Below are 13,437 nucleotides of genomic sequence, written 5' to 3' on the forward strand. Positions count from 1 at the left end.
TTTTATTTTATATAAAACCTTTCTCCTGTTTCTTTGGGGTGTGTAGGGGGGAGGGCCTGCCCTCCCCTGGCTCATTCCCCACCTCGCCCCCTCCCAAACTATTCTAGCCTCAAGGAAAAGGGGGTATGGAGACAGGGCAGGGGCCATACCCTCCCTTCTTCCATTCAGGGTAAGTAAGGTTACATAAGGACTTAGGCCCTTCTGTCCATTCTGGGTCACTCAGTGACCTCTGGAGTCACAAACAGGGTCAGTGTATCCAACCCCCTTCGGACCTGCATGGCCAGCTTGGGTTGTGTACGAACAGCCTCATAGACATCTTCTGCCGACTTCACCGGTCGATTCCCAATGGACAGAATTATGTCCCCTGGCCGCAAACCAGCCCTGCAAGAGGAGAGAATCAAGGAGGGGCCCGTGGCCGACCTCCCTCCTGAAGGTTCTCACAGCTCCCCTGAACCCACCGAGACACAACCTACTGCCCTCACCGGTGTGCGGGGGAGCCCAGAATGACTTTGTGGATGAGGACACCATGCTGGACATCAGGGAAACTCGGCTCTCGAAGCTGCAGCTCGGCCAAGATGCTAATGGGGAAGCGAAATATGTTTAGCCTTGTCTAGTCATCACCCCCTTCTTCAGCCAAACAGAACGGCCACATTCTCAATGTAGGCCCAAGTGAAATGCTGGGGGTAGATGGGGCAATTTAAGCACTGGTCCTTTACCAAATGAGGGGCATAGTTAACATCACATAGAGAAGCTCGGAAAAGAGAGAATCACTGAATTCCATGATATTCACTCAAGGCTTCATAGAGAAGGTGGGATTTAAGTTGGGCTATGGATGGATAGGAAAAAAAGCATAGTGCATTTTAGAGTTAGAAACGGAACCAAAGGTGCAAAAACTACTAATTTAGTCTGGCCAGTCTTAAGAGAACAGTGATAGGGCAGAAAAGATAAGTGGGGGCCAGACAGAGCCCTGAATGCCAAGCTGAGAAAGTCTGTACTTCATTCCACAGGCAATAGGGAGACACTAGAATCACTGGAGCAGAACACACTTGTGCAAAATGTTGCTTTAACGTGATTCTATCTGGACAGATTAAATTAGAGACAAACTAGAGGCAAGGAGATGAGTTAGGAGGGAATACAGTGATCCTGGTACAGATTAGATAACTAAGGCCTGAAATATGGTGAGCATGATATTAGTAAAAGAGAAACGAAAGAAGATATGGACTCTTTTACCGTCTACTGGCTGAAGATTAAACAACAATCAGTGACTTATGATTTCCCACTGGGTAGTCGTTCTCACCACTCCCCATGCTGCATTCCTGCTGAAGATCATACCTGGGTGTCAGAGTCAACATCATCACCCCAATGTATCGACGTTTCAACTCGTTGCTCCCAAACCAGGAACCTAATACAGACAGAAAACTAAGGAGTCCTGTCTACCTTTTCAGCATCATCTGTCCTCCCTTCTCAGTCGCCCCTGTGTCCCCCAACTACTCCTCCTCACTCAGCCACTGTTCTTCCTTTACTCCCAACATCAGCCTGTGACCGCCTCCTTTTCCCTACTTACTTTTCTTCTCCCCTCGCTGCAGAAACTCTCGAAGGCGATCAGAAGGAATGGCAAAAGAGATCCCAGCTGTGACCTTCATTGTGTTCACCCCAATCACTTCTCCATCCTGCATGGACACAGCCCCCACCCCAGCTCCACTCAGCCAGGGGTACAGGGTTAAGGGGGAGACAAAGATGGACAGGGAAATAGGACCAGCCCTAAAACCTGACCAAGAACCCTTATGCAGACAAAGCCACAGTGCTTTCCCCACTCCCAAATGGGTCCTGACAGGGAATACTTACCAAATTAACCAGAGGACCCCCAGAATTTCCAAACTGTAAAAGACAGGAGAGGAACAGTAAGAGAATGAGACTGGGATGTAGATTCTTTCTTCAAACTCTACATCCACACACACCACGACAACCACATCTCTCTTCCCATCTTCCTCTACACGATTATGTCCTTGGCCCAATCGACCTTCACACCCCTCTCCTATCTCTCCATCCCCTGCGTACATCAATAGCAGCGTCCGTCTGGATATACTCAACGTTGGGCTGAGGTAGGCCGAGGTCCCGAGCCCGTCGCTGGGCTGAACTAACGATGCCAGAGGTGATGGTGTTCTGAAGTGCGAAAGGACTTCCCATGGCAACAACAAATTCACCCTGGCGAACTTCAGCCGAGCGGCCCAGGGGCAGCGTGGGAAGGGGGTCCTGGGAAGTGGGAGGAATTGCTGAGGGGGGAGAGAAGCTCATAGGGAGTTGGGTGAGTGTATCAGCTCGACTTGGGGAGTTGAGGAGCTGTTGGAGTAGGACTGGGCTGGTCCAATGCCCACCCCCCCAACCTTGGTTGGGATCCTGAGTGTGGCAATATCTGCCACGGGGTCCACAGCGGTAACAGTGGCCTCGTAGGTCTCCCCACTGGGCAGTCGCACACGGACCCGGCGCCGGTCAGCCACGACATGGGCGTTGGTGACGATGAGGCCATCAGAGGCCACGATGAAGCCTGAACCATTGGAGATGGGAACCTCTCGACCTGAGAAAGGATGTCTGGAGAAGGAAGGGAAGAGCATGGTGGGGGTGGGCTCGAGAATAAGGGGAAAGGACATAAATGGAAGGGGGAGGGGCGTGGCAAAGCTGCCTAAGAGGGGATGGTCAGTGAGGGGCAGAGAGATCATTTTGTCCCTTCCCCCACACCCCTACTCCGTGGTCCCTCCCCACCAACTCTAAGGTTCTGCCCACTGAGGTAGCCCAGCCCCACACCCCCCAAAAGGGCAAGGTGGAGCAGGATGGGGAGGTCAGAAGTCAGCGCTCCCTCCCCGCACCGTCTCCCGCCAGCCCGCCCAGTTACCGGCCCAGGATCTCGATGTAGACCACGGCGGGCGCAGTCTTCTCCACCACGTCCGCGATGAAGTTGTAGAGCCGCCGCGGGGAGGAGGGTGGGGGCGCGGGGACGGCGGCCAGGACGGCGGGGGGCGCGAGGCCCAAGCCCAGGCGGCGCCTGCGTCCCCCCGAGGCCCACAGCAACAGCAGCGCCGCCGTCCCCGCGCCCATTGCGGCCGCCGCCCACCGGCGGGCTCGGGGCTCCGCAGGTTCCGCGGTTCCGGGTGCCTCCGCTTCGGCCAAGGGCAGGGGCTTCCCGGCGAGGCTCCGGAGACCGCCCAGGTTCAAGGCGTAAACCCGACCCGCCTTCCTCAGGAGCGCCGCCGCCGCCGCCATGGCTCCACGACGGCCCCGGGCCCTTACCCAAAAGGCGGCGTAGCCCGAGGGCTGACCGGGCTAACGAGGACTGACCCGAGTTCAGATCGCGGCGCACCTCGGGAGCTGTAGTTCTCGAGCCGGGGTGGGCGGGGCCCTGCGGTGCATGCCGGGATGCGTAGTCCTCAGTCGGCTTCCTACGTTCCGAGACCCACAGTGCTGTGCGGCGCGCCACGCGCGGGGCGTGTTGGGAGTTCTGGGCCCACCAGCCCGGAGGGCTGGCGCCCAAAGGCCCGGCCCTAGCCTTCCCAGGAGCCCGCGCGGCCGGCCGGGGACTAACATGGCGACTGGGTCTGGGCGGCCCTGAGGCAGCGGTGGTGGCGGCGGCGGCGGCGATGGAGCCTTCGCCGGCCCCGGGCCCGGAGCGGCTTTTTGATTCACACCGGTGAGAAGGCCGCCCCGGCCCTCCCTGCCTATCTCCCTCCCTGCCCCGAGCCCCGGCCCTAGCCCCTTCCTGGCCCGGGCCCGTAGGCCCCTGACGGCCGCTGCCTTCCCTCCTCCCCTGCCCCGCGGGGCCCAGGCTCCCCAGTGACGGCTTCCTGCTGCTCGCCCTGCTCCTCTACGCGCCCGTCGGGCTCTGCCTCCTGGTGCTCCGCCTCTTCCTCGGGCTCCATGTGTTCCTCGTCAGCTGCGCGCTGCCAGACAGCGTCCTCCGCAGGTACCGGCCCGGCCTCAGGGACAGTGTCAGGGACGGCCCTCCCCACGGCGGGGTCCCACAGCACGTCTCGTGTCCCCCAGGTTCGTGGTCCGGGCCATGTGTGCGGTGCTGGGGTTCGTGGTCCGACAGGAGGCTCCCCGGCTCCGCGATCCCAGCGTCAGGGTCTTTATTTCCAATCACGTGACACCTTTTGACCACAACATGGTCAACCTCCTGACCAGCTGTAGCACCGTGAGTGTGTCTCGTGTGGGGGGAGGGAGCGGGAGCCCACCCCTACCCATACCCGGCCTGGCATTCAGGGGTCCTCCTGCCCTTCCCGACCACCGTCCTCTCCTCCCAGGGAGGCTCCGAGGCCAAAGCTTCTCTTTCTTCCTCTCCGCCCCCTCCCCTTATTTCTGGTGCTACTCCCCTGTTCCCCCTCCCAGCCTCTCATCAACAGCCCCCCAGGCTTCGTGTGCTGGTCTCGGGGCTTTGTGGAGCTGGATGGCAGCGGGGAATTGGTGGAGTCGCTGAAAAGGTTCTGCTCTTCGAGGGGAAGCCCACATGCCCCCTTGTTGCTGTTCCCCGAAGAGGAGGCGACCAATGGCCGGGAGGGGCTCTTACGATTTAGGTAAATGGTTAAGAAGGACGAGGGTAGCCAAACCAAACAAGAGGCCCTTAAGCCAGTAAACTTGTATTTGAGGTTACCTAGGAGATGCCAGAGACTGGGGACCCTCCCCTTCCTTCTGGCCCTTTTCTTCCTTACAAATGTCTTTTTTTCTTCTTTACATTTCTCCCTTTCCCATGGTTTTCTTATGTCTCAGGTGTGACTTCTGGTGACCCACCCTTCACAACTAACTCTGATCCTATGATCTTTGTCCCCTTCTGCAGTTCCTGGCCATTTTCTATCCAGGATATCGTTCAACCGCTTGCCCTTCAGGTCCAGAGGCCCTTGGTCTCTGTGGTGAGTGTATGGACAGGGAAGGAAGTTGGGGGCAAGGAATTCTCTTCGACTGACCCTGGCTTAGTTGTCAACATTTTCTTTCCTCCCTTCAGACAGTGTCCGATGCCTCCTGGGTCTCGGAGCTGCTCTGGTCACTTTTCGTCCCTTTCACAGTGTATCGAGTAAGGTACTAACTGTTCTTAGTTTTTGGGGGGAAGGGGGAGGTCACCCCATAAATTCTTTCTTAGCCTCTTCCCATACACAGTCTCCTCCAGACCCAAGGAAGTATGGATTGCAGAAGAAGCAAAAGCCGTCAGCTTCTATGGTCTCCCCAACTTCTGTTTTAATTCTGTGTCATAGATGGCTTCGTCCTGCCCATCGACAGCCCGGGGAGGGGAGTGAGGCATTTGCTCTCCGTGTCCAGCAGGTAATGGTGATTAGAGGGGTGAGGGTGGGAGGCCTTCCATTATCGAGTTGTGGGGAGCCTACAGGCTCTGTGATCCCTGGCCTCACCTTCCAATTGTCTCCAGTTGGTGGCCAGGGAGCTGGGCCAGAGAGGGACTCGACTCACACCTGCAGACAAAGCAGAACACATGAAGCGGCAGCGACACCCGAGACCCCTCCCCCAGTCAGGTATGTCATTTTCCTTCAGGTTGTCTCTGTATATGTGTCACCCCTCATCACATCTCCCGTTTCTTTTTTACAGCTCGGCCTTCTCCACCTTCTACGCCTGGCCCCTCCCCTGACCGGCAGCTGGCAGTTCTTTCTCAAAGAGTCAAAGAGGTTTTACCCCATGTCCCAATTGGCGTCATCCAGAGAGACCTGGGTATGGGGAAGGGAAAAGATTGTTGCAGAGAGACTTGGGATATGGGATGGGGAAGAACTCCAAGGACACTGGGTACAGGTTTAAGAAAGATCACCTCCGAGAATCAGGAGAAGGAAATGTGGGCAAGGGAAAAAACCTGAGAATGGGGGGGAGAGAAACCCCCATTCTCCTCTCTTCTCCAGCTCGCACTGGCTGTGTAGACACAACTATCACCAATCTCCTGGAGGGAGCTGTAGCCTTTGTGCCTGAGGATATTGCTGAGGGGTCCCACACTCTTCCACCTTCTGGGCCCTTTCCCACAACTTCTGTCTCCAAGGTGAGACCCAGGAAGTGGGGTGGGAGGTGGGACTCAGGCTGGAGGGTAGGGCATGGGGTTCTCCCCAGGATGGATCTTTCAGTTCTACCCCAGCGTCTTATGTAAGTTAGGTGCTCAATAAATACTGGATAACATCTCAACCCTGTGACCCCTAGTCCCCCAGCTCTGACCCCGTGACCCCTCAGCCTGCAGCTCTGTTTGCCAAGTCTTCCTGGGCCCGTCAGGAGAGCCTGCAGGAGAGGAAGCAGGCACTGTATGAATACGCCCGAAGGTGAGGTTGGAAGGAGCCTGGGGAACATGGGGGGAGCAAGAGGAAGGGAGAAAAATCACACAGTAGGTAGTGCACATCCCACATTTCCCAACCTCCCTCCTCCCCATCCTGCAGGAGATACACAGAGAGACGGGCCCAGGAGACTGACTGAGCCCAAAGGAGATGGAGCAAGCCAGGGCCGCAGGACGGAGGCCAGGGGGCAGGCCCCCCCACACACAGGCCGGATGGGTGGGGCGTGTGAAGGGAGGGAATGGGGCTCCCCAACTTCCCATTAAATTCAGGGTTTTCACTCAAGACAGCCTCGTTTCCTGTCTGGGCTTCTGGAGTCCTTAGGGTAGAGTCAAGCCCCCTTCCTTCTTGGTTCTAGGGTATTGGCTATAATGGGGAGTCGGTGGGGAAAGAAGAGGGTCCTTGGGATTCATCCCATTTAAGGGTTGTCAAGGAAAGTCAAACTGCAGATTAAAGGCGGACCAAAGCTCTCAATAAAAGGGAACGAACTTGGGTTTTCACCTTACCACCAAGCCTGAGCACAGGTGCCCGGCAACTCAACTACAAGTCCCAGGATACATTTCACTATCAAGGCCCGACATGCAATGCGTTCGTTCTGGCCGCGCAGGCCTTGCACATGCTCAGTGTTGAAACGGTCGTTTCCATGGGTCCCCGGTACCCGGCGGGGGCGGGGAAGCGGCCACGCCCCCCCCACACCGGGCTCCAGGGTGGAGCCGGAATTTACCTTTGTACTGAACGTGGAGGGCGGGTCGGGTCGGGACGAGTGGCGTCCGCCGGGTGGGGCAAAATTCGCGTCCGAGTGTCGTCGTCTCCGGCTCCGGCCCGGGTCTCCAGCTCTTGACGAAGGTTTCACTCCACGAGTCTGGCGGCCCAGCAGTGTTCTCCTTCGCCGGTCCTCGGCCACCCTTACCTCTGCTCCTGCAGCTGTCTGGCGGTAGCCCCGCCCCCAAGGCAGGGGGTCGAGGGTGCCTGGTCTTCCTAAGCTCCGCCTCGGGCCCCACCGTCCCTCCGGGAGCCCGTCACCTGACTGCAGGGTTTGGATCCTTTCCTGTCTGGGTCTCCCCATCATTACTCTAGGCGTCCCGCAGTGGGATTTGGTCAGTCCGAGGAGGGGGCGGGCTCGTTCGAGGGGAGGGAGTATCGGTAGCGACCGCCTCCTCTGATCTCCCGCCGGCCTCCCGCAGGTCTTGCCTAGGCTGCCATGGCCTCGGACCCCCCTGGCCTAAGCGAGGAGTCAGGCCCAAGCCCCGACGGGTCGGACCTGGCCGTGAATCCCTATGACGGACTGCCCTTCTCCTCTCGATACTACAGCCTATTGGCCCAGCGACGTGCCCTCCCTATCTGGGCCGCACGATTTAGCTTCCTCGAGCAGCTGGAGAGCAGCCCCAGCGGCGTAGTGCTGGTGTCCGGAGAACCTGGCTCCGGCAAGAGCACCCAGGTGGGGGCGGGGTAGGGTGGGGGGGGCGTGGCCCGGAGGGGGCTGAGAACGCTCGGAGTGCATGCATTAACATTGTCAACCCTGTGAATCTGAATGATTGTGGGAGGGAGAGGGAGTTTGGGACCGGTTGACCCCACCTGACAGGCGGCTTGCGTGTCTGTTGACTCACCAACTAGATTCCTCAGTGGTGTGCCGAGTTTGCTCTGGCCAGGGGATTCCAGTATGGCCGGGTGACTGTCTCACAGCCACAGCCTTTGGCTGCCCTGAGCCTAGCTCTTCGAGTAGCTGATGAAATGGATCTGAGCTTGGGCCACGAAGTTGGCTACAGCATCCCCTTGGAGGACTGCACTGGACCAGACACCCTGCTCAGGTGGAGTGCTTCATATATGTAACAGTCAGACCCTGTTCCCCCTGCTCAGTCAGCTTTTCTGACACTTGCTCAATCCTCCCTTCACTCAATACAAAAAAAAAATAAGTCAACGGGATCTTAATTACTGTAAACACACCCATTTGCTTTTCTATACTATCTGGTCCATTCTCAACCAAACGTTTTTCACTTCACCCAAGGACCCAAGTCCTTCCCCAACTCCATCTTCATTCTATCTGTTGTAACTCAGCAAGTCTAAGTTTTCATAACCAAAAAAGGTACCATGCCACAAGCATCATATTGCTGAGGCAGCATAGAGCTTGGGGTCAGGGAGACCTCAAGTCAAATTCCACTTCCTTGGACTAGCCATTTAACCCATCTGTGCCTCAGTTTCCCACCTATGGGGGAGTTAGACTGTGACTTCTCACTTATAGTTCTAAATCCATGATTGAATCCTGACTCTATATAACACAGCTGGAGTCCTGGGTGAAAGTGACTGCCACACCTCTAGGGTAAGCCTAACACCCAGCCACTCCTTCCCTCCTTTGCTTTTGTTGACAGGTTCTGCTGGGACAAACTGCTGTTACAGGAAGCAGCCTCAGCCCGAGGTGCAGGAGCTTGGGGTGTTCTGGTACTGGATGAGGCCCAGGAGCGGTCTGTGGCCTCTGATGTGCTGCAGGGATTATTGCGGGATGCAGGGTTAGGGAACAGCCTCGAGGGCCCACGATTAGTTGTGATCACCAATCCAGCCTTCGAACCCAAGCTCTGTGCCTTTTGGGGCAACCCTCCTGTGGTGCGGGTGGCCCAGGGGCCTGAAGAGGGGCCTGATCCTGTGTATAGGGACCCTGCTCCCACTGATCTGGTGGGTGCTGCCTGCCAGGCTGTGCTAGAGTTACACCAGAGTGGGACTCCAGGGGATGTGCTAGTCTACCTGCCCAGTGAGGAGGTGAGTGGGATCATGGGGGAATGCTGAAAAGAAGTCTTAGAGAGGCAGGGCTTTCTTCTCACGCCAGCTCCTCTCCCCTCTTTCCACAGGACATTTTGCATTGCTGTGAGTGTCTTCGGAAGGAGGCAGAGCACTTGAGTCCTGAGCTGACCCCATTCCAGGTGCTGCCACTACATGCTGGGCTTGGCCGGGCAGTACAGGCTGTGTATGAGGATGTAGAGGGAGGCCCTCGGAAGGTCGTGGTCACTCATTGGCTGGCTGACTCATCTTTCTCTCTCCCCTCGATCCACCACGTCATTGACTCAGGACTAGAGCTTCGAAATGTGAGGGACGGGGGCCTTTGCCTTTGAGCAGGGGGGCAGCGTGGGAGTGGAAAGGGCTGCCTAGGCTGGAAATAGTAGACCCTGATCTGTGTCTGGCTCCTGTTGGGGGTAGGTTTACAATCCTCAGATCCGGGCCGAGTCCCAAGTGATGAGGCCGATCAGCAAGAGCCAAGCAGAAGCCAGGAGGCTGAGAACCAGAGGCCTCCCACTAGGTAAGAAGCCCATTTGTTCCAAAACAAGGACTTCTCCCCCAAATGAGGCTGAAAAAGAATCGAACCTCCTTCTGAATCCCTCCTTCATTTTCTTCCTTCAGGGTCCTGTCTCCGTCTATATCCGAAGTCTTTTTTGGAGCTTAGAGCTCCCTCAGTTTCTCCACCCCGGGTATGTGAGGAGAATCTAAGCCGCCTAGTACTACTGCTAAAGAGGAGACACATTGCGGAGCCAGGAGAGTGTCACTTTCTGGACCGGCCCGGTGAGCCAGCTGCCTCCCTGTGAGCCGGTGAAATGCTGGACCCTTCCAAAGGGCTCTGACCTCTGCCTCTGACCCTCTCTCGTTCTGTCCTTCCTAGCCCCAGAGGCTCTAATGCAGGCTTTGGAAGACCTGGACTATCTGGCCGCATTGGATGACGATGGTGACCTGTCAGACCTCGGGGTCATTCTGTCTGAACTCCCCCTGCCCCCGGAGCTCGCCAAAGCCCTGCTGGCTGCCTGTGAGTTTGACTGCGTGGATGAGATGCTGACGATAGCAGCCATGCTCACCAGTAAGAACATACTCTGTTTCCAGCTGTCGTAGCTAGCTCAGACGTTCCTTCCCTGTCTTTAAGACAACAATTCAACCCGCTTCACCCCACTAATACTGCTCTCTTCCCTCTCCCCACACACACTCCAGCTGCCCCTGGGTTTGAGGGCCCACCAATGTGTGCAGAGGAGGCTGCCCGCCGACGAGCCTTGGAGCATCCCGATGGTGACCACAGCACCCTAATTCAGGTGTATGAGGCCTTTATACAGAGTGAGTGAATGCCTTTCTCCCTCTCTGGCGCCCCACCTCCCCAAGTTCTGTCCATGGTTTCCCCAAGGTTTCCTGGAAATGGAAAATAACACATGTAGGGTTGGTGGAGCTGGGGACTGGCAAAAATGCCTAGTAAAGGATGGAAATCTAGCAATAACTGTGGAACATCTGGCTGTGGGACATCTGTGGTGGCTGGCTGATCCCTGTTTCTCCTAGGTGGTGAAGATGAGACCTGGTGTCAAGCTCGGGGCCTGAGCTATGCAGCACTATGCCAAGCCCGGGCATTTCGGGGGGAGCTCCTGGAGCTGATGCAGCGAATTGAACTTCCCCTGTCTCCACCAGCATTTGGCTCTGAACAGAATCGAAAAAATCTGCAGAGAGCACTGGTGTCGGGGTACTTCCTCAAGGTGTGGTGGGGGGGACTGAGGAAGCAGAGGATGCTAGTCTGGGGAGGGGCAGCCTAGAAACAGGTCATGAATGGATTCCTTGGGGTTAGGAGGTGTTCCTGTGGTCGTTTGAGGGCCAGAGCTAAAGGAGGAAGGTCAGAGTGGGGGCGGGCGTTAATCCACTTGGGCTTTTGGTCCTTTGTCTCTCAGCCCTTTAGACTTTTTCTGCTTTTCACCTATTTCCCTTGGGCCTCCCTCATTCAGGTGGCCCGAGACACAGATGGGACTGGCAATTACCTGCTCCTAACCCACAAGCATGTGGCCCAGTTGTCCCCATCCTGCTGCTACCAAAGTCGCCGGCCCCCAGCCCAGCCTCCACCCTGGGTCCTCTACCATAACTTTTCCATCTCCCAAGACAACTGCCTCTCCACTGTGTCTGAGATTGAGCCCCACATGTGAGTGCCCTTCTTCCCTCTTTTCTCCCCTTGGGAATTACAATGACGGGGCATCTTTGGGGAAGGAGGGAGTGCCTTCAGGGAAGGGAGGGCGTCCTGAGTCAGGGATGAGTGAAAAACAGGATAGACGACCTTTGGTGGGAAACAGCAGCCAAGCACATCTCCCTCCCCCAGGCTGGTAGAGTTGGCTCCCCCCTACTTCCTGAGTAACTTGCCTCCCAGTGAGAGCCGAGACCTTCTGAATCAGCTGAGGGAAGAAATGACTGGAGTCTCCTCAGAGAATGAGCCTCCTACCCAGGACCTCAACCTAGATGACAAGGAAGCCTGTGCCCTGCAGTGATCTCTGCCTAAGGAACCAGCCTGGAGATGAGCTAGAATGGAAGCCGTCCCTGTCCGCCCCGGAGCCTGGACACAGGCAGCTGGCCAGATACATGGGCCCTGGGTCCTAGCAAATTATATGACTGGAGGTGACAGGCTGTGGGTGCACAGGGTACAGTCTGAGGGCGTGACTGCTGACTTCAAGTGAAGGGGCTCTGGAAGCCAAAATGACAAGATTTCTGTGGGCAGCCAACCTCACATCCTAGGCCTGCCCTTAGGCCCTGTGGAGAAGAGTCCACATGCCCTCTTTCCTCCCTCCCCCAATTCTCAACCCCTTCATAAAGCTTTTTCTATGCCTAGATTTTTCTGGACTTCTTCTTAGACACATTCTATACTTATGAACATAAAGAATTCGTGATCCTGGGTTTGGGAGTGGGATGGTGACAGCTAGGGACAGGCCTGGAGTCAGGAAGACCTGAGTGCAAATCCAGCTTCATACACCAGTTGTATGTCCTTGGGCAAGTCACTTAATCTCTGCCTCAGTTTCCTCATCTGTAAAATGGTGATGATAGCACCTACCTCACAGGGTTGTTGTGAGGATCAAATGCAATAATTGTATAAAGTGCTTAGCACCAGTGCCCAGCACATAGTAAGCACTGTATAAATGTTAGTTAATTATTATTATTATTATTATTATTATCATTATGTCCAAGGCGCAGGTTTATTCTACCTCATCCTGTTTCAGCCCACCTCCCTAAGGACCAACTGAGCTGATGACCAAAGCTGATGGATGATTTGGTCACAACTATCTTTGGCCTTCCCAGGAAAAACACTGCATTACATTTTGAGCTAGAGGTGGTACGAGCTGCTGAAGGCTTGCAACCCAAACAAGCCTCTTTCCCTTTTCCCCAGCTTCTGCCCCACTTTCTACTTGGAGACCATTGTAAACCTCCCCTTCCTCAACACAGTTTCCCTCTGAGTCTTCCCAGTTCCCTACCCCTTTCACCAGCCAAGGGAAAACCGCTGACCTTTGCTTTAGACACATCACCACCACCATCCTCATAGGCTGAGAGCTGGAAGGATTTCAGAGACACAATGTGCTCTTCTGTGTACCTTCTTGGTCTCCTTTACAGAGTCCTCTGGTCTGCTAAGTATGGGCATCTTCCAATACAGCTCCTCTGTTCTCCTGTAGACCTTTGGTCCCAGTGCACTCATTCTTTTTTCTGTTTTTAAATGACCACGTGTATTTGAGCCCTGAATCCAAAACTGTCCCTAACTGGGAACTCTTTACAGGACTTGCCTCATTCATTTTTTCCCCAGCTACACTATTCACCCTTCATTGTTCTCCCAGCCCCCACAGCCATGGATTTTCTCTTTGGTCAGTCTCTTAGCTCTTTCCTTTGCTTTCTCATTTCCAGTCTGTCAGTAGGCCCTGTGAATTTGAACTGTTAAAGTCCACTCACAGCTCGCCTTTCCTGTATCATCCACAAGCCAAGACCTGCTCTGCTCTTTATCATTTTGTGTCTAAAATATCTCCCTACTTCCTATCCAGTGAGATGTTTATAAAGCACTTAACAGGGTACCTGTGCGATATACATGTTAGCTGCCATTATTATTCTCTTCCCTTTCTAATCTATTTTGCAGGTGCTGCTGGTTTCAAAAACTCCCACTTCCTCAATATTCTGTTTGAAATTCACAATGAATGAATGACTTTCCTGTCAAGTTCAGGCTCCCGTTGTCTGGTTCCCGGCTTTCCTCAGTAACTTTTTCAGTGACATACAGGCTCCTTTTTCTGATTAGATTTTACGCCCGTTGATTTCCTATCCTCAATTGCAGGCACGCTTCTTTTGGTCGACCTCGAGTCTCTAGCTCCACCCTCCTACTGACCCCTTCCCC

The 13,437-nt window shown here is 55.4% G+C and overlaps 3 protein-coding genes across 6 annotated transcripts; 2 read left to right on the top strand and 1 right to left on the bottom strand.

Annotated features, from left to right (window-relative positions):
- Positions 1-10: 10 nt before the first annotated feature.
- HTRA2 (HtrA serine peptidase 2) lies at positions 11-3,373 on the bottom strand. Its single transcript, XM_043970188.1, has 8 exons — positions 2,891-3,373; positions 2,385-2,589; positions 2,059-2,253; positions 1,846-1,878; positions 1,565-1,670; positions 1,333-1,402; positions 483-578; positions 11-381 (listed from the first exon to the last, which is right to left on the bottom strand). The coding sequence occupies exons 1-8, from the start codon at positions 3,256-3,258 to the stop codon at positions 216-218; spliced, it is 1,239 nt and encodes a 412-aa protein (XP_043826123.1). The 5' UTR covers positions 3,259-3,373; the 3' UTR covers positions 11-215.
- On the top strand, positions 3,257-6,584 carry AUP1 (AUP1 lipid droplet regulating VLDL assembly factor). Its single transcript, XM_043970187.1, is given in 15 exon segments — positions 3,257-3,271; positions 3,273-3,333; positions 3,336-3,453; positions 3,455-3,682; positions 3,818-3,955; positions 4,036-4,186; positions 4,381-4,565; positions 4,826-4,898; positions 4,991-5,064; positions 5,238-5,304; positions 5,408-5,510; positions 5,584-5,703; positions 5,886-6,019; positions 6,175-6,290; positions 6,405-6,584. Coding segments are annotated over 15 exon segments (1,620 nt in total). The 3' UTR covers positions 6,442-6,584.
- Positions 6,585-7,199: 615 nt separating this feature from the next.
- Positions 7,200-11,902, top strand: DQX1 (DEAQ-box RNA dependent ATPase 1). Of its 4 annotated transcripts, none has more exons than XM_043970184.1 (12): positions 7,200-7,333; positions 7,484-7,737; positions 7,914-8,107; positions 8,666-9,050; positions 9,140-9,373; positions 9,486-9,585; positions 9,687-9,845; positions 9,943-10,134; positions 10,263-10,382; positions 10,599-10,789; positions 11,033-11,223; positions 11,398-11,902. In XM_043970184.1, the coding sequence occupies exons 2-12, from the start codon at positions 7,501-7,503 to the stop codon at positions 11,561-11,563; spliced, it is 2,169 nt and encodes a 722-aa protein (XP_043826119.1). In that variant the 5' UTR covers positions 7,200-7,333; positions 7,484-7,500; the 3' UTR covers positions 11,564-11,902. The 4 variants fall into 4 exon arrangements, with proteins under 4 accessions (XP_043826119.1, XP_043826121.1, XP_043826118.1 ...); XM_043970186.1 differs by having other exon boundaries at positions 7,203-7,333; positions 7,611-7,737; XM_043970183.1 differs by having other exon boundaries at positions 7,260-7,396.
- The last annotated feature ends 1,535 nt before the right edge of the window (positions 11,903-13,437 follow it).

This window comes from Dromiciops gliroides, chromosome 6 (assembly GCF_019393635.1).
Source record: "Dromiciops gliroides isolate mDroGli1 chromosome 6, mDroGli1.pri, whole genome shotgun sequence".
Lineage (NCBI taxonomy): Eukaryota > Metazoa > Chordata > Mammalia > Microbiotheria > Microbiotheriidae > Dromiciops > Dromiciops gliroides.